This window comes from Cucurbita pepo, chromosome 15, assembly GCF_057944985.1.
Source record: "Cucurbita pepo subsp. pepo isolate OVF chromosome 15, ASM5794498v1, whole genome shotgun sequence".
NCBI classification, from domain to species: domain Eukaryota; kingdom Viridiplantae; phylum Streptophyta; class Magnoliopsida; order Cucurbitales; family Cucurbitaceae; genus Cucurbita; species Cucurbita pepo.
The window spans coordinates 11,534,544-11,558,033 of NC_141812.1; the positions used below are offsets into that span (position 1 = coordinate 11,534,544).

The following is a 23,490-nucleotide window of genomic DNA, read 5'->3' on the forward strand; positions in this document are numbered from 1 at the left end:
CACATCCTTATATCGATGTGAGATCTCACAATCCACTTTCTCGAGAGTCCAACGTCCTTGTTGACACACTGCTCAGTGTCTAACTCTAATATCATTTGCAACCGCTCAAACCCACCACGAGTGGAAATTATCTGCTTTGCCCCGTTACGTATTGTCGTCAGCCTTACGGTTTTAAAAACGCGTATGCTAGTGAGAGGTTTTCACACCTTTATAAGAAATGTTTTGTTTCCGTCTCTAACCGACGTGGGATCTCACAAACACCCTTTTTGAAGGCTTAGCATCCTTGCTAGCACATTAATCAGTGTCTGGCTCTGATACCAAGTCCACCACTTGTAGAATAGTTTTCCACATCTTTATAAAGAATGTTTCATTCCCCTCTCTAACCGATGTGAGATTTCACACAAACTACAAGCTTCTTTGAAGTAGAAAGAGAAAGAAAGACGGCCAATGACAAGATAACTATATATATTAATGGCGTTGTTTATGATGGATTAAAGTTGAAGCTTCCCAGCTGAAATGGAGTTGACTTGGACTGTGTTTTTTTTAAAATTGAATTTGGTGTTCTAAGGAAGATTCATATTTTAATGGGTTTGTTTCTAGCAACTTGTTTGGAATGATAAGAGGAATGCCATTGGATTCCGCCATTAACTCTAAGATGCCAAAGTTTAGATATTTTTGTATATTCATACTTGTTCATCAACACTCGTTCTAATCAAGCAACACAAACAACGACACTCTCAATAATAATATAATATTATATATATTGTTTTTTTAGACAAAAATTAAATTAGTTTCTAAAATATATATTTATTTTCGTGAAATAATAAAAATTAATTTTGAGCATTGAATTTGTTTTATTTATTTATTTATTATTTATTTTTGGAAAAATCTTGCTCCATTTTGATAGAGATTTATGCACGCGGCTTATGGTCTCATTCACGAGTTTTGATATTTTGCAAATACTTATTATTTTCTCTTATTTGAAAAGGATGGAATTTGGCTTTTTCAAAATTCTCTATTTTTTTTTATTAAAATAAAATAACAAAACAAAAACAAATAAATTCTCTTTTTGGCTGTTGCAATTAATTTGTAAAGGCATACTATGGCTATCAAATATATATTTTAATGTAAAATATTTATATTATAAATTTAAATATTTTGAAATATATATATTTATTAAATTTTTTTTAGTAAAATCGTTTAGGTATGACGTGTTGTGTTCGAGAAGGAGAAGACTTATAAAGAAATTTTGAATTGAAATTATCACGTTTGAACGTTTCTATAGTGTTCTTTTTTTCTAACAACCTGTTAATATTACCGTATTCTACCTCTTCGTATACCTTACACCACATTTGACTTTTGGAAAGTCTATTTAATTCAAGGAGATCCATTTTCAACGAGGTGAGTAATCCCCATTAGCTAAATGAAGCTGATGAAAAAGATTATATTTCTCCGTCTATGTTCCTACCCTCAATCTTGTTCGAATTATGTTGAATATTATATTATATTATTATATTTTACGTCTTTGAAATGAATATTTGTTTAAAAAATATACACCTATTCCAACGAATTCCGCTCGGGAAATTCCTATCCCGATTAAAGTAGGAGATAGGAGATATGTATGAGAAAGGCTTCTCCTTTATCACCCTTTCCGGTCAACGTCTATATTGTTGGCAATAGCAAATATTTTAATTGTTAGTCAAATATAAAATATTATTTATTTAAGTTTTTAAAGATAACATTTGTACGTAAGTCAAAGCACTAAATTTGATTAAAAAATAAAACCATACTTATCGAATATATGGCAAGAACACAAAGAGACAAGGATAGAGCAAGATATTTTGTAGTTAGTTAGCCCGGAAGAAAAAGTCAAGAATGAATGACCGACACGTGTCCGTAAACACCGACATAGTTTGTAATGTTGTTGACTTTTGGGCTCCACAAAGAACACCCATTTGACTTTGTATTTTTAAATTATTATTTTTATGAGAGAGAGAAAGACGGAATCACCGAAAGTAGCATAGGGGGCGGGGCGCGTGGGAGCACTTCCATCACACATTAAATATTTACTCTTTCAAAACCCCGTTTTATTTTCAAATTAATTTAACTTATCTAATTTCATATTTAACTATTTTTGTTAATTTTACAATTTTTTTTAATATAAACTAAATTAAAAAAAATTAAAAATATACTTTAGTCACTCATTATTTAATTTTCTAATTTAATTTATACCCAATCAGCTTTCAACCTTGTAATTCATATAATTTAAATTTGTAATGATTTTTATAAGATAATTTAATCATCTTTTAAAATAAAATAAACATAATTCAATAGATAAAAAGTAATTACTTAATTAAAAAAATTCTAAAAAATTACAAAATATTAGATTTACTTTAAATTCTTTATCCAAAATTCAAAACTATTTCCGCCCCATTTCAAAAATATTAATAAACTTTTAAAATTAACATTAAAAAATTTAGATATAATTTATGAAGTGTCAATAGACAATTTTCATCAATAAATTTTTTCAATATTTTTTTTAACATAATATATTTAATTTTTTTTAAAAAATGGAAGGATATTAATGAATTTATTATTATTATTATTATTGGTGGATGAATATTGTTTTATAGAGAAAATAGAGTAAATTAATCTATGATTAAAAAAAAAAAAAAAATAGGAAAAGAATTGAAGTGCAAGGAAAGACACTTGGGAATTGGAATAAATGGGTTTGTGGGGCCGCCTCGTAGCTGACCAACCACAACACTTAAACATATTCTCTCTCTTCCATTCACCAGAAAAACACAAACTTCAAATCTTTTTCTCTTCTCTCATTCAACTTATAAACTTACCCCATTTCTTCTTCTACTCACATTCCCAACACGCCACCGCATCCGCCGCCGTCTACTTCCATATCACCGCCCCCGCTCCGCCGCTCGCTTGCTCTTTTGCTTCCTTATATGGGTTGCTCATCCGACTCTGTTTTTTCTTAATCCGATTCAATTCCATTTCACTCTCGAATTCTCTGTTTCCTGCAAGTTTGCGAGCGGGAGGTGTGAGCTTAGAAACTGCTCTGTTTCCATCCATGGCGGAGGATAAGAAAACAGGGAAATCGAAGATGGTTCTTGATGAAAGAACCCCACAACTGAAATTTTCAAAGAAGAAGATCGACAAAGGTAAAGAACAATGGAAGCCTGTTTTAGATGATGCTTTCTTGTCCAGAAGACCTCTCAAGAAATTCTGTAGTTCAGATTTTCAAAACCCATTTCTTCAATCCCCTGTTTCTGTTTCTCCTCCTTCTAAGATCCAATTTCCTTTTGATTTTCAAGCATCTCAGCAATCAACAACAACAACCCAGTTCATTTCTTCTTCCTCTTCTTCTTCTTCTTCTTCTTCCTCTCATTTTCCGGCGTTTGGGTCGCCGGAGCAGCAGATGATTTCTTTTAGTTCCAATCAACAACAGGGGATCGGTTATCCACCGTACTTCCTCGGTGGCGGCGACCCGGTGGCTACCCAGCAGAGACTTTTCAAGTATTGGAGTGATGCTTTTCATTTGAGTCCGAGAGGGAGAGCTATGATGATGAGCAGAATGGGGCCAGATGGGTGTCATTTGTTTGGACCGCCGGTGCAGCCCTTAAGCGCCACCAAGCTTTACAGAGGAGTTAGGCAGCGGCATTGGGGGAAATGGGTGGCTGAAATTCGTCTCCCTCGTAATCGAACTCGCCTTTGGCTAGGAACCTTCGACACCGCCGAAGACGCCGCCATGGCTTACGATCGCGAGGCCTTCAAATTACGAGGCGAAAATGCTCGACTCAATTTCCCCGAACGTTTCCTCAACAAAAACAATCCAAAAACAGAGCCGAAAACAGAGCACACTAATCCAATTACAGAGGAGGCTCATGAAGACAGCGCTGTCGTTCTTCCGCCGTCGGAGGAAGAGAAACCGGATGAGCAGTTGGCTGAGAGCGGTGGCGCATCGGAGGCGCCGGAGATGGTTTGGGGAGAAATGGAAGAGGCTTGGTTTAATGCAATTCCGGCAGGGTGGGGTCCGGGAAGCGCTGTTTGGGATCATTTAGACCCAACAAACAATTTGGTTCTTCAATCACAATTCCCTTTTGGTTCATCAAATCAGCCACAGATTAAGGACTCCGATGATAATCAGAACAAGGTAGAGAATTCTGAATCGGCTTCGTCATCGTCTTCCTCCGCTCCGATGAAGCTGTTCTTATGGAAAGATCAAGATTGAAAATTTAGATTTCTTCTTCTTCTTCTTCTATGAATTTTTAGTCCATTGGATCTGTCGGGGGTAGCAGTCCGACACGGTCGCATGTTTTTGGAAGACCAATCCAATGGTTTAGGCATCATAAAGATGGAATCTTTGTTAGGGTTCTTGATTTTATGTTTGTTTGTTTGTCTTAGTGCATTTCGAAGAACCAGCTAACGAGGGGCTTTGAGACGCTATTTTGATCTCTTTCCCCTTCCTAGTTTGGTGCGTCTTTCTTCCATGGAAACCCTTTGTTTTTGGGCTTTCCATGGTGCCTTTTAGGGTTTTCCTTGTATTTTATGTTCCCTCTCTTTTTATACACCATCTCTACCCTCTCCATTTATGTCCCGTCTAATTCTTCTCGTCAGTTGTTGGGTGAACTTGCCTCAACTTTGGCTTGGTACTACTATCTACGGCTATCCCCCTTCAAACCTATTTATGTTGTTCGCCCATCTTGGACTCGCCCACCGAGACTCGCAACGTAGACGTGGCTATTCAGTGTTTGCCATAGCTGTGGGTGAGGCTGACTCTCTCTGCAGACACTCACCAAACGACTATGGACTTAAAAGAGGCACTTTGCCCTGTTGTGGCCAACTTGGCCTCAATGTGTGTGTCCTCGGAAAATCACACAAACTGGTGCACCCCTCTGGGTGGGACTTGCAAGCCCAGCTGCGACACTCTTTCGTCGCGACCACTCCTTCTATTGAACAAAGTCAAAAACTTTGTAAAATAGAATAGAGTTAGGTTGGGCTGTACTCCTATTTTTAGGTTGGTTGAGTTGACCTGACCAAAGAATTATCAACCCACAAAGTGGCCCGAGTTTTTTGTTTTAAAAAAATTCAACCCAATTCTAAACCGAAAAAGATCTTAACCCAACTCAACTTGTATGGTTCGAGTTGGGTAAGTCAAATTGGTCAAGTTATCACGTAATATTGAGAAACTCGGATCTTAATCTTTGTCCTTTTGTTACCTGTAATTTTCTTACTTCATTGTCGAATTTTCATAAATGTATTCCAGAAGCGAAAAAGAAATCAAAGAATTATAATAAATAAATATAATTTTAAAAAATAAAATAGTTAAAAATTTAACTATTAATAAATAAAAAAATGTTTTAGAACATTTTCTTGGTTTTATGTTTGGGTATATTAATTACTTTATTCTCCTCGGATGTTGTCGTTGCATGACTTCCATCACGAAAAATTGTGACTAATAATTTATTATAAATATTTAATAAATAATAATTCAACGAATTAAAATAAGGTGGAAATGTTTAGGGCATGCTGTGAAAGGGACGGGTGGGACCCGAAACGCCGTCCATTGACGGCATAATTAATGATATTGTTAGCAGATAGTATAAGTATTATTTATTTAATTAAACCTAATCCATTTCTTAATCCTCTTGCTTATCAATAATCTTTATTATTATTATTATTATTATTATTATTATTATTAATTTTCTCCATTTCCTCAGTTGGAATGGCGGCCTCCGCCTCCCCCTCAAGTAGTGGACAACTTTTTGCATTTAAGAAAATAAATATAAAATATTATTATTTTTAAAATATGTATTTTCATTTTTTAAATTCGTTTAAATTTTTAAACCTAAATACGGTTCTGAGGCCCAAGTAAGTGCAGCAGAGTCAGGCCCAGGCCCTAATAGTTGGACCGATGCGAGGGCCCATTTTGAATGGGCCGTATGTGAAATGACTCTTTTATCCTTCAAGATATAGAAATGATATTTCGTTCTTCGGGTACCAAATTCCAAATATATTGGATAAAAAGACCAAAAGGGGCTCAATTTCTACAAGCGCAATGATAGTGTTGATACAGGAACTGCCTCAGCTTCATTCTACAAGCGCCAAGCGGGAAGGATTCGGCTATTCAAGTTTACGCTCCATTCCCCATCAATGGAATTTCAAATTCAATTCTAAAGCCTCGTGGAAGTGCTTTTGCAACAAGAACGAAACTATCCATGAAGCTTCTCAGGTGAATCCGATAATTTCTTTATGTTTCTACTTTTGAGGATCTCTGATTGTCATGAAATTCTTATTGAAATGTTTTGTTTTCAATTCGATGCGTTGTTTGTGTGTGCGTGTGTGTGTGCGTGTGTTCATTTCGAAGTCCGACTGCGATTTTCTGATTTGATTTAGGGTTTTTCTGCTCTGCCACCGGATGCCCCTTGGGATAATGCTACTGCTTGGAGTACAATGGCTCTTTACATTTTCAGCTTGCATATTCCTTTGAGCTTTGGAAGCTTGTCTTTCGTTTCCCAATTAATGCGTATACCTGTTCTTGATCCTCAAACTAAGGTTAGTGCTTATTTGGATTGCATGTTTCTAAACTATGTGGAACGAAGTAATTCTTTATAACTGTGTGGAAATCTCTCCCTATCTTTAGTAGACACGTTTTAAAATCTTGAGGGGAAGTATGGAAGGAAATGCCAAAAGAGGACAAAACCATGACTCAATGCATGACTCAATCTTTAGTGCATTTTGGAAGATGGGTTTGGCTTGAATTTCAAAATGCTTGAGGTTTATATCATTGGTAGCCTTTGTGATTATGTTTAACATTACCGGAGGCTAGCGTTGTTGAGGATTATTGAAAGAAGTAGTTTCACATTGGCTAATTAAGAGGAAGATCATGGGTTTATAAGCAAGGAACACTATCTTCATTGGTACGAGGCCTTTTGGGAAACCAAAGGGGAAGCCATGAAAACTTATGCTCAAAGTGGACAATATCATATCATTGTGAAGAGTCGTGATTTCTAACCGGCGTTTGGTCTGTTTCTGATTGCGTTTGGTCATTGGTACCCTTGTTGGCTCACTTCTAGCTTGTTCATTCGCAATGCAGGCGCTCTCAAGGCTTGGAATTCAAACAGTTGAGTTCATTGTGACCCTTCTTCTACTAAAGGTCACTGCTAAACCAAACTACAGATTCAGAAACTTCTTTAGAGCTCATAACTTAGGCGGCAAAAGGAATTGGCTGTTTGCATCAGCTTTTGGATTTGGGTTCCTCGTGTCATTAGTTTTCCTTACATCAATTCTTGCAGAAACAGTGGTTGGACCGAAGGTTAGCATTGTTCTGTATCCATAATTTACCGTTCAAAAGATGTGATTTCTTATTTACAGTTCCACTGAATTGCAGGCTGTAAACAGCCCTGTGCTGAAGGAGATTCTTGACAGCAGCAACATCTCAAGAGCGGCATGCTTCATAGCGTACTGTGTTGTGACACCCTTCTTGGAAGAGACTGTTTACAGAGGCTTTCTATTGGCATCAATATCATCAGAGATGCAATGGCAGCAAGCAGTTCTCGTCAGCTCCGCGGTCTTCAGTGCAGCTCACTTGTCTGGTGAAAATTCTTTACAACTCTTCATCATTGGGTGTGTCCTAGGATGCTCGTACTGTTGGACTGGCAATTTAAGGTCTTCAATCCTCATACATTCCTTGTACAATGCAATGACCCTTCTTTTAACTTACCTATCCTAATGACTACATACATTTCTTCCTAGTTCTACTTCACGTTTGACTTGTGCTGGCTTTATATAACCTTGTCATCATTTGTTACTACGTTCCCTTGTCATCCTGTGATACTAGGTCGCTTGTAACAGCCTAAGCTCACCGCTAACAAATATTGTTCTTGTTGGCCTTTTCCTTCCCCTCAAGGTTTTTAAAATGCCTCTACTAGGGAGAAGTTTCTACACTCTTATAAATAATGCTTCGTTCTCTTCCCCATTGTACTTGTTGGCACTCGTTTCCTTCTCTAATCGATGTGGGAATTCCAATCCACCCCCTTCGGTGCCCAGCGTCTTTGCTGGCATAAGGCCTCGTGTCCACCCCCTTTTGGGGCTCAGCCTCCTCGCTGGCACATCGCTCGGTTTCTGGCTCTAATGCCATTTGTAACAGCTCAAGCCCACCGCTAACAGATATTGTCCTCTTTGGATTTTTATTTTCGGACTTCCTTTCAAGGCTTTTAAAATGCGTCTATTAAGAAAAAGTTTTCACATTGCCAGTGAGTGACATTTAGATGGAAGTTAAAGTAATGGAGTTGTTGCATTCACCTCGAGATCTTTTCAGGTTAATGCTGAAATTCACACTTGAAAGAGGGAGAATTACTTACTGTTCTAAACTTCATTTCCTTGTTAAGATGCTTGAGTTGATGATATTAAAGTTGCAAACTTTTTAGTTGCCACCATCAATGCTTTCAACCTTTCAACCTTTCAACCGACACCAAGGGGGCCATTGGAGAGTCGAGGAAATGACTACCAATTATGTTACTAGGCCTTAGCCCCCACCTGTCTCTGTTCTTCACCTCTGGCTTCCTATGCAATTATGCTTTCAAATTTATGGGCAACACCCCAAATGGCCATAAATTCAAATAAAATTATGATGTTTTTGATTTTTCACATGTAAAAGTCATTCCCTATTCTTGTTTTTCCACACGTAATAATTTGCCTAGATCTAATTGCCTCCCACAAACGACCATAAAGAATGTTTTCACACCTTTATAAAGAATGTTTGGTTCTCTTCTTCAACTGATGTGAGATCTCACAGTCCACCTCCTTTCGAACTCAGCATCCTCACTAGTACTTGTTCCCCTCTCCAATCGATGTGCCCTTAGAGGCCCAACGTCCTCGCTGTCACACTGTTTGTCTGGTTGTGATACCATTTGTAACAGTTTAATCCTACTTAGCAAATATTGACCTCTTTGGGTGCTTCCTCTCAAGGTTTTTGGAGATATTGTCCTCTTTGAGTTTTCCCTTTTACGCTTCCCCTCAAGGCTTTTGGAGATACAGTCCTCTCTGAGTTTTCCCTTTTAGGTTTTTCCTCAAAGTTAAAACACGTCAAGGCTTTTGGAGATACTGTCCTCTCTGAGTTTTCCATTTTAGGTTTTTCCTCAAAGTTTTAAAACACGTCTGCTAATGAAAGATTTTCACACGAATGTTTCGTTCTACTCCCGAACCAGTGTGAGATTTCGCAGAAAGTACAATGCCAAGATGAATATTTTCTGAGCATAGATACCAAAACGAACCAACTTAAAAGAACCTTTGAGATATTATTATTATTATTATTATTATTTTTTTTTTTTTTTTTTTTGAAGGCGAAAGAATCAGATTCGCCCCCAAAAAAAAGAAAAGAAAAAAAAAAAAGTAAAAAATGCTTGGCCTGGACTCTTGGATTCGTGGATTCCTGGATTCCTGGAATTCTAAATTTCAATTCAAAACAACTTAGAACTTAGGCATATTGCCACACTGGTCCAATCAAAAAGCTGTTTCTTTTGTCCCCTCCTCCTGATCAAACCCACAATCATTTCCACCCCTTGGATGCGGGACACGTGGCTATCGACGTCTCCAACTCCCGTTGTTCAAAATCTAGGCATCTATCTCGTTTTGATTGGCCCAGCAAAGCACAGCCAATACCAGCCCCAATTATTCCTTCAGTGTTTCTTTTATAAGAACCCCACTTGCTGCCGCTGAATCCTCCTCCTCCTACTACTGATACCCAAAACAGAGAAACAGAGTAAAAATCCCATAAATAAACACACAGACACATATTGAAGCAGGTGAAGAAGCATGGGCGGATTCGAGAAGCAGGTGAAGGAGAGGGCCAAGGAATTGAAGACCATCTTCAAGAAAGGGGTGAAGATTGTGGGCGAAACCTGCAAGAAAGGCTGGCACAAACTCAAGCACTTCAAACGCTAACCATCATCAACAACATCATCATCAACAACATCATACCTAAACTCCTTCCAGCTTCAATCTTTCTGTTCTTTCTTTCAGGATTTGTGTTTCTCAGAAACTTCATTTTGATTCAGTAGGGCTCTGTTTTTTGGTATTAAATTTGGTATCTTTCTGGGTTTGTTCATTTTGATCTGGGTTTCATTCATGTCCTCTTTCAATAATGTATCCCAATTCCTTCATGTTCATTAAATTTAACTTCTTTTTGTTCATAAGATTGCAAATTTGGGTTTTTTTGTATGACTAAAATAAATAAATTTGTTTTTTTTTAAAAAAGAAAAAATATATAATTATGCAAAATATCTCAATTTTGTGACAAGCGTCAATTTCTTATGAGTTTTGGATAATGTACACAATTCGATTGCATAAATTTTGGCTAATTTCGATAGAAAATAATTGAAAATTTGACATTATTGTTAGGAATTTCATGAATCCTCACAAATTTTGATCGAAAAATATTTAAAACAAATTAAAATACGGCGAAAAAAAAAAAAAAAAAACTATAAATATAATATTTAAAAAAATAAAATTGAAATTGAAAAAGAAAAAATGAGGACCCAATAATCCAGAATCGAAGTGCAGAAGGTGGAGTCCCTAATCTTTGAATCAAGAGGATGATGATGAAGCTTCGAAGCTGGAACAAGCCCATACCCAATCTCCTTCAGAGACCTCAACGATCTATGCCATTACCTTGCCTCTTCTGTACCAAAAGCCCTTCCCCGCTCTTCTCTTCCACTCCTCCGCCCACATCGCCTGCTCTTCTTGACAAAATCTTAACCATACGAGACCCTAAAATCTCTGTTATTCCGGTACTGGAAAAGTGGGTCGGCGACGGACGAGCGATTGGGAAACAGGAACTTCAGTCGCTTGTTCGCCTCATGAAGAGCTTCCGCCGCTTCAATCACGCTCTAGAGGTTCGCTTTCCCGCTTCAATCACTGTTTAGCTTATTGTTTTCTATTCCTGAATTGAGTTTCAATGTTCTCTGGTTTTTCTCTCTGAGATCAGTTCGTAGCATTTGGTTATCTCTTCTTGCCCTAATTTTGGAAATGGTGTTCGTTTAGTACATGTTCATAACTGAAAACTTGAGATATTGCTAGAACGGAATGTTAGAATCACGACTCTTCACTATGATATGATATACACTCTCGTGGTTTTGCTTTTGGTTTCTCGGAAATGCCTCGTACCAATAGAGATGTATTCCGAACGATCCTCATCAGAAGAAAACATTAAGAGTTGCTGTGATAAGAACATTTTTTCAAGTGAGTGTTGAGTTTCATACTGTCTTGATTTTGTCCAGATATCTCGATGGATGACGGATCGAAGATACTTTAATTTATCGTCGAGCGATGCTGCGATGAGGCTGGATTTAATCCGTATAGTTCATGGTCTGGAACACGCAGAACATTACTTCAATAGTATATCATCCCAGCTGAGAACTTCTAATGCTTATGGCGCTCTTCTCTGTAGTTATGTGCGAGAGAGATCAGTTGAGAAAGCTGAAGCCATTATGCAAGAAATGAGAAACTTGGGGTTTGCTACTACGTCGTTTCCGTATAACGTGCTAATTAACCTCTACGCTCAGGTCGGGCAGCATCATAAGATTGATCTATTGATTCAAGAAATGGAAATGAAGGGAATACCTCAAGATATCTACACTGTTAGAAATCTTAGTGCAGCTTATGTTGCTAATGCAGACATTTCTGGTATGGAAAAGATCCTCAAAAGGATTGAGGAGAATTCTGAATTCAGAGCTGATTGGAGAATTTATTCAATTGCTGCTAGTGGATATCTATCAGCTGGGTTGGAAACAGAGGCTCTCTCCATGCTGAAGAAAATGGAGGAGAAGATTCCACCGCGTAAAAACAAATCGGCGTTTGAGTTTCTACTGTCGCTTTATGAACGAGCAGGTCGTAAGGACGAACTTTACAGGGTTTGGAGTACGTTCAAGTCAACAATTAAACAAATAGATGTGCCATATGCTTTAATGATCACATCTCTAGTGAAACTTGATGATATTGAAGGGGCTGAAAGGATTTTCCAGGAGTGGGAATCAAAGTGCACATTCTATGATTTCCGAGTATTGAATCGACTTCTGGTTGCTTATTGCAGAAAAGGTCTTTTTGATAAGGCGGAATCGCTCGTTAACCGAGCAGTGATGGGAAGAACTCCATATGCTAGCACGTGGAGCGTGTTAGCTATGGGATACGTCGAACACGGGCTCATGAGCAAAGCAGTTGAGATGTTGAAGAGAGCTATGTTAGTTGGAAGGCAGGATTGGAAACCAAACCAAGAGATTTTGGAAGCCTGTCTGAATTACTTGGAAGAGCAAGGAGATGCAGAAACAATGGAAGAAATGATACGACTATGCAGAAGCTCGGGATCGATAACGAAGGAGATGTACTACAGATCGCTGAGGACTTCCATTGCAGGTGGAAAACCAGTGCTCAGCATTCTAAACCAGATGGAGATGGATGGTTTTTGTGCTGATGAAGAAGTGCACAAAATCCTGGGAACTAAGACCTCTTGTAGTGATTGGTAAAATTCTTTTAGGCTCATCGCAAGTCTCAGCACTATAAAATCGTTGACAGAGGCTATGGTTGAAACACAATACCAGCTCTTCTCGTGATTGGTAAAATTCCACTTGTTTTGGGTCCTTAAAGAATTTCAAATGTAAATTTGGATTGTCACTGCAAATCCTCTTCATTTTCTATCTTGTTAGTAGAACAGGCGAATCCAAGAACGGTCAAGAGTGTAACAGCTCGAGTCCACCACTAGCCGGTATTTTCTTATTTGAGCTTTCTCTTCTAGGCTTTCCTTCAAGGTTTTAAAACGTGGCTGTTAGGAAGAGGTTTTCACATTCTTATAAAGAATGTTTTGTTCCCCTATTCAATCGATGTGGGATCTCACAATCCACTTCCTTGGGGGCCCAATATCCTTGCTGGCATACCGCCTAGTGATTGACTCTAATACCACTTGTAACAACTCAACCCCACTGCCAGCAGATATTATCTTCTTTGAGTTTCTACTTCTAGGTTTTAAAACACGTTTGCTAGAGGGAGACTTCTACACTCTTATAAGGAATGTTTTGTTTCTCTCCAACCGATGTGAAATCTCACAAAGAGTAATAGAAGGCCATATAACGAGGCTGTAAACAAAATTATTATTTACATCAACTACATAAGGGCGAGCCAAGGGGCAACATCGCCACCAACGCTCAGCCACACCTACATAACACAATCTGCATATCATTTAAGTGTTCTTCTGACTCAAAATTTTTACAATGGATTAGAGAGTAAAGGGAAAATCTATGGCTCAGAACAAAAGAAGACAGATAACTAAGAAACAGAAAAGAAAAATACAGATTCTGTTGAGTGATTCATCAGTCTGCAAAATATGCCTTCTGATCCTTGGGCTACTGCTCCACACAAGAGGGTATGCATTGGGATATGCATATAGATTCGTTATTGCACCGAACATTCTTGCATAAACCACTTCTCCAAACACTCCTGTCACTTGAGCATAGCAAATGTTTGATTGATTAGAGGAATTTCCTTGCCTAGATTGAGGAACTGGGTGAGAGGTTGGGTGAGAAGTTGGCGTTGGTAACTCAAAGCAAGCAGGACCGTTAGGCCTGCGAGGGACGACGATTCCAAGCTGCGAATTCTTGCTTTCGAACGGGTCTTGAGTTCCACCTTTGCCATAGAGTGGCACTAGAGTAGCATCAGAAACTTCTGCCTTACAAACTGGACATTGCTGGAGTCGCCGGCCATGTTTTTCTTTAGAGCTGTCCTGAAAGTGAAGCCATTTGTAAAGGCAGGGCCAACAAAAGAGATGGCCACAAAGTGTAACAACAGGATCTTTCACAGTCTCTAAGCATATGTTACAGTCGAATAGCCCAGAGGCATCACCATGAGTGTCAGCCATGGCATCCAAAACAGACTTCCAAGACTTGTTCTCTCCAAATGAGTTAATCTCCATCTCCAAATGCTCTGTTGTAACACAACCCTTCTGAGAAGCCTAAACTACCAAATCATAAAAACTTAGATCAATATTGGATCGAAAGATCGAACAACCACAAGATCTTTGAAGAAACAGAGAAAATATATGTTTACATGCAGAGATGAACTTATTTTGGTTCTCTCAGATTACAAAAATCATTACCTTGAATCCCAAGGAAAGATAAGAGCAAGGAGATAAGAGGTAGAGTTATGTGCTTTCAGAATATTATAAAGAGAAACCCTTGGTTAATGCTGCAGGCCAATCAGATATTTAAATCTTATTTGCAAGTTGACCTTCTGGAAAGTTTTTTGGGGCTAGAAACTATCCATATCCAGATCCAAAATAAATAAATCTTGAGCTATACCGAAAATTAATTAAACAAACATGGTAGTGTCGGCTCAAGCTAATCTCGAGTACAGGCGCATGAATCAGCTGATAAAGACATAAGATTAGAACTGTTCATCATAAATTATAAAAAATTCTTTTGAATTTTGTTCAATCTTTAAAAAATACTACATTTTAAAACTACTCCAACAAGAAATCTCTTAGAACATTCAACAAAAATTTTGAATTAAAAAAGTAGGATAGCTATCCAAAATTCTGTTCGAAGTCACTCTCATACGATTCTAAACTAAATTACCTCTTCTTAAACATGTTTATCCATATCTAAACCAGTTTTCTAAAATATTTCCAACAATCTAAAACGGATTTCAAAAGCTAATCACACAGAAATCAAGTGAATATGCAATTAGAACACGAAATGACTGATCCAATCTTCTTCCGATGAAATTTTGTTAGAAATTCGTTAAGATGAAAACTAATGCTTCAATTCGAAAGGAAAAAAAACCCTATTCTGTCAAGAATCAGACATGAGCCGATAATTATTCCACAGAAGAAGAAAACACAAGTTCAACATTCAAAATCCTGAAGTTCAAAGCGTACCAAAATTCGAACAGGAATTAATCGCTTCGATTCAGAGAGGCACGGGAGTCTAGAAGAAGGTTGCCAATAACAGGGAGTACGCAAAATTTAGGGATATGAAACTTCGTACCGCAAAATCACAGAGCTCCAACGGAAAATTATCAGAAACAATAAAAAAAAAAAGAACGAGAACGAAATGTGAGATCGAAGAAGAAGAAGAAGAAACTGAAGAACATAAAAAATGAGAGAGACGTAACGTTGACGCCGAGATTTAAAGGCGCCAACTCTTAACACCGTCATTCTTCTAATCTTCTTTTAATTTTCAACAAAATATAAACAAATAAATAAAATAAATTCAAAAAAAAAAAAAAAAAAAAAGGAAAATCTCACTGCTACGTGTCGTTACGATAGCAGCAGGAAGTTTCTATACCTTTTCCCCTAATTTTGTTGATATATTTTATCAAGGAAATTAAAATTAGATAAATAGGATTATTTTAATTATTTCTTCATACAAAAATTAGATTAAAAATAATAATAGATCAAATTGTGACAAATAAATTTTAAAGTATCTATTTAATTTCAAATAATTATTAATTGGCCATAATTAGAATCTGAATCTAAGAAAGCTAATTGAAAAATGGAAGAGAGTGGTAATTAATTTCACTAAAAAAATGTTGGCTTCTAGAAGATTTCTATTCTTACAAAAATAAAAATAAAAACTAATTATTGAAATTGATTCCTGTCTAGAAGATTAAGTAAAATATATATATATATATATATATATATATATATATATATAAAAAAAAGATCGAACATGTCAATGGTGTGAGTTACGGGTCTATTTGATATTTAAATTTTTAATTGTATTCTTCTTTTTTTTTAATTCAAAATTAAAATTTATATAAATAAATTCATTTTTAAAATGTGAAAATCCAATAAAATAAAGGGTTTCTGGAAGATTTTGTATAGAAAATACCTAATATTCTAAGCTTATTATTAAATAACCCCAAAATTTCTCCTAAATTTATGAATTACTTTTATAAGAAAATGGCCCAATAAATTCCTTTTTCTTTTCTTGATTGGATATTCCATTTTTAGCAAAATTAAATTGACCGTTGATTATTTTTATTGTGATTTAAGCAAAATTATGACATCATTTTAAAATAATAAGTAGTTATGACCATGTCATAAAAAATAATTTTTAATGCGATTCTTGAATTTATTGGTTAAAAAAATTAGTGATTTTAAAAATAAAATGTTTATTTATTAAATGAGGAATTGAAAGTTTGAATAAGGTGTTACTAATTTATGTACAACTTTCAGAGTGACATTAGTAAATTAAGGAAGAATGTTGGATTATTAATATAATTAATTGAATTTACCATAATTTATTGTGTTAGGTATTTGAACATATGTCAAAACAAAAAAAAATTATTGAAATTGGTTAAATAATAATAAATTTGAAGTGAAAACCTTATAAATAATAAAAATATTTTTAAATGATTATTAATAAATTAGCGGTTAAGAATATTTAGTAATAAATTACAGTTTACCATATATATCATATTTGATATTTTATTATAAGGCAAATATAGATATTTGTTGTTATTTTCATTTATTATTATTTTTTTTATATTTTTATAATTTATTTGATTATGGAACTAAATTAAAATTTTTTTTTTTAAATACACAAACTAAAATGAGACATTTAAAATAATAGCCTAGAATTGAATTAAATTTAATGTATTTTACACAAATGTTAATTCAAATGGATTAAATTATGAATTTATTTAGTAAATTTTAAGTTTGTGCTTCTAAATTTTTATTGTTATTAAAAAAGAATTATATATTTAGTATACAAAATTAAAAATTCTAATTCTATTAAATATATGATCTATAAATTATTTTTGAAAAGTTTAAAAATTTGTAAATTTATTGAAAATTTAAAAGAAAGTTGAAAATGTAAGAAAAAATTCATAATAATCATCCGAATTATTTTAATCGTTTTTTTTATTTTTTTATTCTGTGTCTTGACTTTTGTTTTATTTTCTATTCCTATAAAAATATACATTTAAGTTTCATTTTAATTTAAATTATTCAACAAATGGCATTTTTTAAAAAATAGCTCTGAATTAGTATATAAAATTATTATTTTGTTATTAATAATGGTATATACTAAAGTTTATGAAAAACATAATTTTTTTTGTGACGGACAAGTTGTTTTATTTTATATGTTAAAGTCGGTTATCATTTAGCTGTTTTATATGTTTTCATGTCATGCTATTATTAAATAACAATAATAATTTGAAGGTTAAATAATATATCATCCCTCAAAATTTAATTTTTTTACTTTTAAATTTAAAAGAAAAACATAAATTTTATTAAGAAAAAAAATTACATTATTAGACCATAAAATATAGGTTGGACATCATCAATTTTCCATTATCATTGCAATCGAAGGCTATCGCTAACTGTCAAGTATGACCACCGCCTCGAAGTTGTTACCACTGTCGACTCAACTAAACCAATCAAGTTAAATGATGTTATATACAACTATATTTATATATACAACATATCATTTACGACCGGACAAGTTTTGCTATTTAATATCTATTTTACCCTTGTTATTATTTAACTAGTTTATATATATATTTTAAAGTCATGATGACGTTAATTTTTTCTTTTTTATAAATAAATAAATATTTTTTCTAATATCTTGATAATTAGAATATTATTGTTTAGAAATATAGAGATGGAACGTTTGTAAATATCACTCACACAATTTTATATACAATGTCGTCACATGTGATTGAGAACGTAAACAATTTAAATTACTTTTATCTTATATTACTCGATTAAAAAAAAATGCGTGTATTTATTTTTCTTTAAAAATTATTTTGAAAAATACACACCCTATTAGATTCCAATTTGCAAATTGGGTGGGTGGATTATGAGCTACTAATAGTTAGTTAGTTGACCAACCAAAAATTTATGAACAGTTGACTTTAAGATCAGCTAATAACAATCCAATTAGACAAAAGTCAACTTTCGTATTATTATTTTTTTAATTAAAAGAAATGGATAATGTTGAATTACATAACCGTTATAAAGTGGTTGCCCTTAAATATCGTGTGAAACAAGAAGAAAACTAGGTGAAGGTTAGATTGGTTGGTGAGTTGACTTTAAGAGCTTAAAATGTTTTTTTTTTATAAAAAATATAATAAAATAAAAACATAAATTAATCACTAATTTGTTGTTTGTTATGGGATTTAATTTTTATAAATTGTGAGATGAAAGGATAAGATTTGGTGAAATGGAATCTTATTACCAAAATTTTGATATTGAAAGTTTGAATTATGAAAAATAAATAAATAAATAAACAAACAATCTTATCTCCAAAAATATAAATTATGTAAAAAAAAAAAAAATGAAAAGAAATAGAAAAATTCATATTAAAACGCATATAAAAGAGATAAACAAAGAATGTAATTGAGAGATGATGATGATATGCTGTGTATCGATATTTGGATGGAAGAAATTTAAAGCTTTATCAAGAAGTTAATCAGGTTGCTTGTTAAAAACAAATGATATGAAGACGAGAATCGAGATGGGACAATATTGCATGTCTTCGTTCTCATCCCTGTTTATGTCTCGAGAATAAATTTTCCACGCACGCTCTCATTCTCCACTTTATTTGGAGATTGATCTCCACTTCATTTAGAACATCTTTTCAAGCTCTATTTTTCGATCTCCATCGAGTTTAAAGTTTTAGGGTTCCTCGACTCTAAACCATGTTGGAAAAAATGACCGAAATGCCCCTTTTTTAACCTAATGATCTACCTTATGCTAAAGCAACCATTAACATTCTATGACCGAAAAAAGTAAAGCCCTTTAGCAGTGTTCAACCAAAAGAAAACCCATTTCCAGTTTTGGGCTTTGGTTTGTGTTCAATTGCTGCTTCAACCCATTAAAAAATGATCTAATCATTTTAAATTTAGTTTTTGTGTTTACGTGATCTAATCATTCGACCCACCTAACCCATCGTTAAAATAAAAGATTGAGCTGAGTTGAATTGAATTGTATACTCTTTTGAAGTCGAACGAGTATCTCTTTACGTCAAATCATTCATAAAAGGGTGTCCTAACAAGCAATGCAAGGGGCCGCAAATACCCACCAGCACTCTGCTGCGGCTTTGTAGATGAATTACACGACATGTCCAACAACTGCGCCCACACAATGTTCCCTCCTTGCCTCTTTGCCCATCAATGCAAAGAGGGACAAGAAGGCCTATCTTGTGAGAAAGGTGATATCAAAGTCTCTTCTACTGCTTCGCCCCTTCAAACTCGACATCGACTCAGCTCTCTCGCTCTGCTCGGTCCGTTGTTTTAGAACACGAACATAACCCGTCCAGATGATCTTTCTTATCTTTTTTTTTTTTTTTTTGCATGAATTGCAAATGGATAGAATTAAGATTTAGAATGGCGGCTGTTTCTTGGTTGTTTGTTAATGGCTGTCAGATGAGATGGATAATCTTCCTTCTTTTTGTTTGCTAATGCAACATCAAATTCCAATAAATTATAAATTTAGTCCCAAATTTTTGAAAATTTATTGATTTAGTCCATATATTTTTAAAGTTCCTAATAAATTTATAAATTTCTATAACAATATTTATCTCAAATATTTAAGTTTATAAATACGACCGCCACATATTAAGTCATTATCAAACAAGACCTTAAATATTTAATGGCGGGTTGATTTTAGACAAGTTGACGACACTTGATGGTACTCATAATCCTATTAAAATTAATTGGTCTATTTCAAATTATGCATTTAAATATTCTATTTCAATTTGATTATATGAGCCCGCTCTAAATAAGATTACAAAAAAAAAAAGTATAAATAAAAATGTTGTGTGGTTCATTTTCGTCGTGTCGAAATAAAAGATAAGTATGAACCAACATACCCCATAGTCGAGAAGAAGACTCAACAATAATGGCAATTACCATAATTCTCTTGAACCTCAGCCACATTTTGGGTGCGACCCCATTAACGAAAAAGACTCAAACTTTTTGCCTCAAAGATGCTCTTTAAAAATTTAAATTTGAATCTTGTTCGCCATATTTGACTTACTCCTAACGTTAATTCTGACCCGTTTCGTTTTTCGTTTTGATGATGAGAATGGTCGAACTGATATCCACTTTAGATGGAAAGTTGAAAGTTGTGTTGTCAATTTGTCATTACCAAAAACAGAGCACTAGAAGTAGTGATATCTAGATAAGGAGTGACTGTCATTTTTTTTTTAATCATATCATTAAAAAAAATGTACAAAATTACCATATAAAAAGTATATATTATGTCATTACATTAAATATATTATATGGTCGCGTTACGAGAAGGAACAAAACGAAACCCACCACTTGGAATACATGCTTGGGGATCATTCCTCACTGTGATTGATCTTTTTTTTTTTTTTTTTTTTTTTTTTTTTTTTTTTAATAATAATAATAATAATACAAAAAAAGAAAAGAAAAAGATATGGGCCATTTATCGTCAGTTCCCAAGCTTATCATCTATGAGCAGTGACCAGAGTTTCAATGAATCGCAGCCCATCGAATCTCGGAGCGAATTGATCCGCCGCCGTCGACGGCGGCGATATTCTCGACGGACTAGTTTCTCCATCTCTGCTGATGACCTTTTCCTGAAATTCCCAAGAATTTTGTTTTCAGATGAACTTTGAATTGAAATGAGAATTTGGGTATTTTACCTGATGGGAAAAGGTGGTTTTGAGGACGCCGGTGGAGGACGACGGAGCAGAGAGGGCGGTGGCGGAGGCAGCGGCGACGGAGGCGGCGAACAGCCCTGTTTTCTTCATAGGCATGAGGTGGCCTTTTCTTCTTTTCTTTGTTGAAGGGAAATTGAGAGGAAATTTCTGGGGGCAAAGACTTGCCGTTTATATAGCAATGTGAAAGCTACGGTTCAGTGGTCATGTCACTACAAACAAAGTTTTACCTATACTTGTCTGTTTGTGAATTTACGCTCATACCCCTGGCTGATTTTTTTTTTCTTCATAATTTTGTATTTTTATGAATTTATTATTAAAACGAAAAATACAAACATAAATTTAAATTAGAGAATTTATAATTCAAATTTATACTCTTGCCTTTTATTTTCCTTATTTTGGAAGGTACAACGTAGATAAAAATAAAAGGGCAATTTGGTAAATAGAAGAAATGGGGGATTGTTTTCATGGGCAATCAGGTAATTTAAGCTTGAGGCATGAATCCTGAGAATAACACGTGGCAAAGAATGGGTGAGTTGGAAATTCAAGTTGACAGCCTGCAATTTGCCGGCAATTGAAATTTAATGCACTGTTTTCTATCCCCACCAATTGAAATATTTAATTCCCAATTAATTGCACCAAGTAAAAGATATTATAAAAATCTCCCTTAAAAATCTTCTAAAAACAGTATTATTATTATTATTTTTTTAAAATTAATATTAATACTTTTGGTTTGAGCTAATTTTATATTTAATAGATTTTTAAATTTTAAAAATATTTGATAATTTTTAACCGTATATTTAAAAAGTTTAAACTTAATTGAAGTATAAATTTTAATTTTTAAATTTAAAAAATTATAATAAAGTATATTGATTAATGATTTGTTCAAATTTTTTTTATTTTTGTTAGACTTAGGTTTATAAAATGTAACGTTTATAATTTGAATGTGGTTTCTACCAAATAATGTAAGTGGGTGATTTAGGTTTGCATACATATATTTGATTTGAGAAAAACTTTGGTTTATTAGATAAATACTTCCAAAAATGATATTTATTTTAAAATTAAGATTTAAAGCATAGTTTGGTATATGGTACTTTTGTGAAGTTCACCTATTTTGATATATATTATATACTTTTAAATCCGTTATATTTATGTCTTTTTTTTTTAAATTAAGCTAATAAATATTATTTTTTTTATGAATTTCTTTATTTTATTATTTAAAATAATTAAAAAAAATTAGTTGAATTAAATTCAGAAAGCATTTGAACCACTAAATTTTAAATTATTAGGTTCATTCTAACATTTATTTAGGAATAAAGATACCAATAAGTATCCAAAATTTGTTAAATTAAAAAAATTAAACAAATCATTATTGACTTTTCAGGTTGATCTCTAATGTTTCATTACCTGTGTTATTGTCTCATATCATTTTTTAATGATGTTTTTTTCGTGTGAGTTATACATAAATCGAGAGAGAATTTTTATTACCACGAGAACACTAAATGGTTCTTATTTACTAGTGAATTTCATCTCATTTTATTTTTAAAATGATATTGTCGATACAAAAAGAACACGTCGTTAAAGTAAGAGCGTTTTTTAACCCATAGGAAGAAAAAAATGACAACTAGAAGCAACCAAATGTGTTGAAAGAATTTGAACAAAATGAGGAATGGGGGGAAGAATTAGGTGAAAAACAGCCGAACAGAACCATCTGTCTCACCTCGAGTGTAGCAAACGCCCAAATCTCCAAATCTCTGGCAGTTCGTCAAAATCCAAACCCAATACGCCATTGTTCACCAACCCTTTTAATTTCCTTCCCCACACCTCACCATTTTGGCTCCCAAATGGGCGGTGGCGATGACAGTTGAGAATCCTCAACGACCCATTTTTAAAATCACTTCAAAAACAGAGCACCCATCTCCCACAATCACCTCCCATTTCTTCAATGGGCAAGCCCAAGAGAATTTGCTTGCTTCTATTGAGGCTTCTTGCTTTGGGCTCGACTCTTTCTGCCGCCATTGTTATGGCCGCAAGTCATGAAGAAGCCAGGTTTTTTAGCCTGTCTTTTGAAGCCAAATACACTCATACACCAGCCTTCAAGTGAGATTCCATCTCTTTTTCTTGTGTTCTTGGATTATGGGTCTTTTTTTTCCTCTCTGAATCGAGTTTTTTTGTTTTTGTTCTTGAGGTACTTCGTGATTGCAAATGCTATTGCGAGCGTTTATGGGTTTTTCGTGCTGTTTCTTCCGGCGGAGAGCTTGCTCTGGCGATTAGTGCTCTGTTTCGATGCGGTAACTCTCAAAACAGGGGACCCTTTTCTTCTTCCACCCTGTTTCGATGGCTAATTTGACGCTATTTTTCAAGTAGATATTGACGATGTTGCTGACTTCGAGCATCGCGGCGGCGCTGGCGGTGGCGCAAATAGGAAAGAATGGGAATTCATACGCGGGATGGCTTCCAATATGCGACCAAGTGGCGAGTTATTGTAGGCAAGTCAGTGGAGCTCTGGCTTTAGGCCTCCTTGGACTCCTTGTTTACCTCTTGCTTCTTCTCTATTCTCTTCACTCTCTTTTGGATCCTCTTCTTTTGAAAAAGACTTGACACAAACCACACACAATTTTCAACTTGGTCTCTCTTTAGGCCATGTTTTGTAAAAGGGTTAGCCCTTTTCGAGCTTTTTCTATACCGAAATAAACCCCGATTGATTTGATCAGTTAGAATCTTGTTTTTTGAGTCGCTCAATTGAGTTGTACAAATTCTATCTATTCAAGCTTCTAGAAGTCCATTTTAAGAA

At 34.6% G+C, this 23,490-nt stretch overlaps 6 protein-coding genes across 10 annotated transcripts; 4 read left to right on the plus strand and 2 right to left on the minus strand.

The window, feature by feature from the left end:
- Positions 1 to 2,949: 2,949 nt before the first annotated feature.
- LOC111811724 (ethylene-responsive transcription factor ERF053) lies at positions 2,950 to 4,607 on the plus strand. Its single transcript, XM_023698740.2, has one exon. It carries the CDS (start codon positions 3,086 to 3,088, stop codon positions 4,244 to 4,246), a length of 1,161 nt encoding a protein of 386 aa, XP_023554508.1. The 5' UTR covers positions 2,950 to 3,085; the 3' UTR covers positions 4,247 to 4,607.
- Positions 4,608 to 6,032: 1,425 nt separating this feature from the next.
- LOC111811763 (CAAX amino terminal protease family protein) lies at positions 6,033 to 7,775 on the plus strand. Of its 2 annotated transcripts, XM_023698789.2 has the most exons (4): positions 6,035 to 6,247; positions 6,412 to 6,570; positions 7,112 to 7,330; positions 7,406 to 7,775. In XM_023698789.2, exons 1-4 carry the CDS (start codon positions 6,074 to 6,076, stop codon positions 7,745 to 7,747), a joined length of 894 nt encoding a protein of 297 aa, XP_023554557.1. In that variant the 5' UTR covers positions 6,035 to 6,073; the 3' UTR covers positions 7,748 to 7,775. The 2 variants fall into 2 exon arrangements, with proteins under 2 accessions (XP_086974125.1, XP_023554557.1); XM_087117999.1 differs by lacking the exon at positions 6,412 to 6,570 and having other exon boundaries at positions 6,033 to 6,247.
- Positions 7,776 to 10,513: 2,738 nt separating this feature from the next.
- LOC111811688 (pentatricopeptide repeat-containing protein At2g20710, mitochondrial) lies at positions 10,514 to 12,707 on the plus strand. The gene is made up of 2 exons (XM_023698683.2): positions 10,514 to 10,910; positions 11,295 to 12,707. Exons 1-2 carry the CDS (start codon positions 10,611 to 10,613, stop codon positions 12,534 to 12,536), a joined length of 1,542 nt encoding a protein of 513 aa, XP_023554451.2. The 5' UTR covers positions 10,514 to 10,610; the 3' UTR covers positions 12,537 to 12,707.
- A 412-nt stretch (positions 12,708 to 13,119) lies between these two features.
- Positions 13,120 to 15,213, minus strand: LOC111811806 (E3 ubiquitin-protein ligase RMA1H1). 4 transcript variants are annotated; one of them, XM_023698842.2, is made up of 2 exons: positions 14,939 to 15,213; positions 13,120 to 14,014 (listed from the first exon to the last, which is right to left on the minus strand). In XM_023698842.2, the coding sequence occupies exon 2, from the start codon at positions 13,973 to 13,975 to the stop codon at positions 13,310 to 13,312; it is 666 nt and encodes a 221-aa protein (XP_023554610.1). In that variant the 5' UTR covers positions 13,976 to 14,014; positions 14,939 to 15,213; the 3' UTR covers positions 13,120 to 13,309. The 4 variants fall into 4 exon arrangements, with proteins under 4 accessions (XP_023554610.1, XP_023554609.1, XP_023554611.1 ...); XM_023698841.2 differs by having other exon boundaries at positions 13,120 to 14,019; XM_023698843.2 differs by lacking the exon at positions 14,939 to 15,213 and adding an exon at positions 14,159 to 14,925.
- Positions 15,214 to 20,253: 5,040 nt separating this feature from the next.
- On the minus strand, positions 20,254 to 20,818 carry LOC111811842 (uncharacterized). The gene is made up of 2 exons (XM_023698886.2): positions 20,682 to 20,818; positions 20,254 to 20,615 (listed from the first exon to the last, which is right to left on the minus strand). Exons 1-2 carry the CDS (start codon positions 20,793 to 20,795, stop codon positions 20,484 to 20,486), a joined length of 246 nt encoding a protein of 81 aa, XP_023554654.2. The 5' UTR covers positions 20,796 to 20,818; the 3' UTR covers positions 20,254 to 20,483.
- A 1,533-nt stretch (positions 20,819 to 22,351) lies between these two features.
- On the plus strand, positions 22,352 to 23,409 carry LOC111811815 (CASP-like protein 1C1). The gene is made up of 3 exons (XM_023698855.2): positions 22,352 to 22,796; positions 22,885 to 22,987; positions 23,064 to 23,409. Exons 1-3 carry the CDS (start codon positions 22,642 to 22,644, stop codon positions 23,295 to 23,297), a joined length of 492 nt encoding a protein of 163 aa, XP_023554623.2. The 5' UTR covers positions 22,352 to 22,641; the 3' UTR covers positions 23,298 to 23,409.
- Positions 23,410 to 23,490: the final 81 nt, after the last annotated feature.

What these genes read in the sequence shown, in the direction of transcription:
- LOC111811724 (XM_023698740.2), top strand. Translation starts at nt 3,086, where the DNA reads ATGGCGGAGGATAAGAAAACAGGGAAATCGAAGATGGTTCTTGATGAA.
- LOC111811763 (XM_023698789.2), top strand. Translation starts at nt 6,074, where the DNA reads ATGATAGTGTTGATACAGGAACTGCCTCAGCTTCATTCTACAAGCGCC. An exon ending in CTATCCATGAAGCTTCTCAG is followed by an intron (nt 6,248 to 6,411) that starts GTGAATCCGATA and finishes GATTTGATTTAG; the next exon opens with GGTTTTTCTGCTCTGCCACC. An exon ending in TTCTTGATCCTCAAACTAAG is followed by an intron (nt 6,571 to 7,111) that starts GTTAGTGCTTAT and finishes TTCGCAATGCAG; the next exon opens with GCGCTCTCAAGGCTTGGAAT.
- LOC111811688 (XM_023698683.2), top strand. Translation starts at nt 10,611, where the DNA reads ATGATGATGAAGCTTCGAAGCTGGAACAAGCCCATACCCAATCTCCTT. An exon ending in GCTTCAATCACGCTCTAGAG is followed by an intron (nt 10,911 to 11,294) that starts GTTCGCTTTCCC and finishes GATTTTGTCCAG; the next exon opens with ATATCTCGATGGATGACGGA.
- LOC111811806 (XM_023698842.2), bottom strand. Translation starts at nt 13,975, where the DNA reads ATGGAGATTAACTCATTTGGAGAGAACAAGTCTTGGAAGTCTGTTTTG.
- LOC111811842 (XM_023698886.2), bottom strand. Translation starts at nt 20,795, where the DNA reads ATGCCTATGAAGAAAACAGGGCTGTTCGCCGCCTCCGTCGCCGCTGCC. An exon ending in AAACCACCTTTTCCCATCAG is followed by an intron (nt 20,616 to 20,681) that starts GTAAAATACCCA and finishes TGGGAATTTCAG; the next exon opens with GAAAAGGTCATCAGCAGAGA.
- LOC111811815 (XM_023698855.2), top strand. Translation starts at nt 22,642, where the DNA reads ATGGGCAAGCCCAAGAGAATTTGCTTGCTTCTATTGAGGCTTCTTGCT. An exon ending in ACTCATACACCAGCCTTCAA is followed by an intron (nt 22,797 to 22,884) that starts GTGAGATTCCAT and finishes TTTGTTCTTGAG; the next exon opens with GTACTTCGTGATTGCAAATG. An exon ending in TAGTGCTCTGTTTCGATGCG is followed by an intron (nt 22,988 to 23,063) that starts GTAACTCTCAAA and finishes TTTTTCAAGTAG; the next exon opens with ATATTGACGATGTTGCTGAC.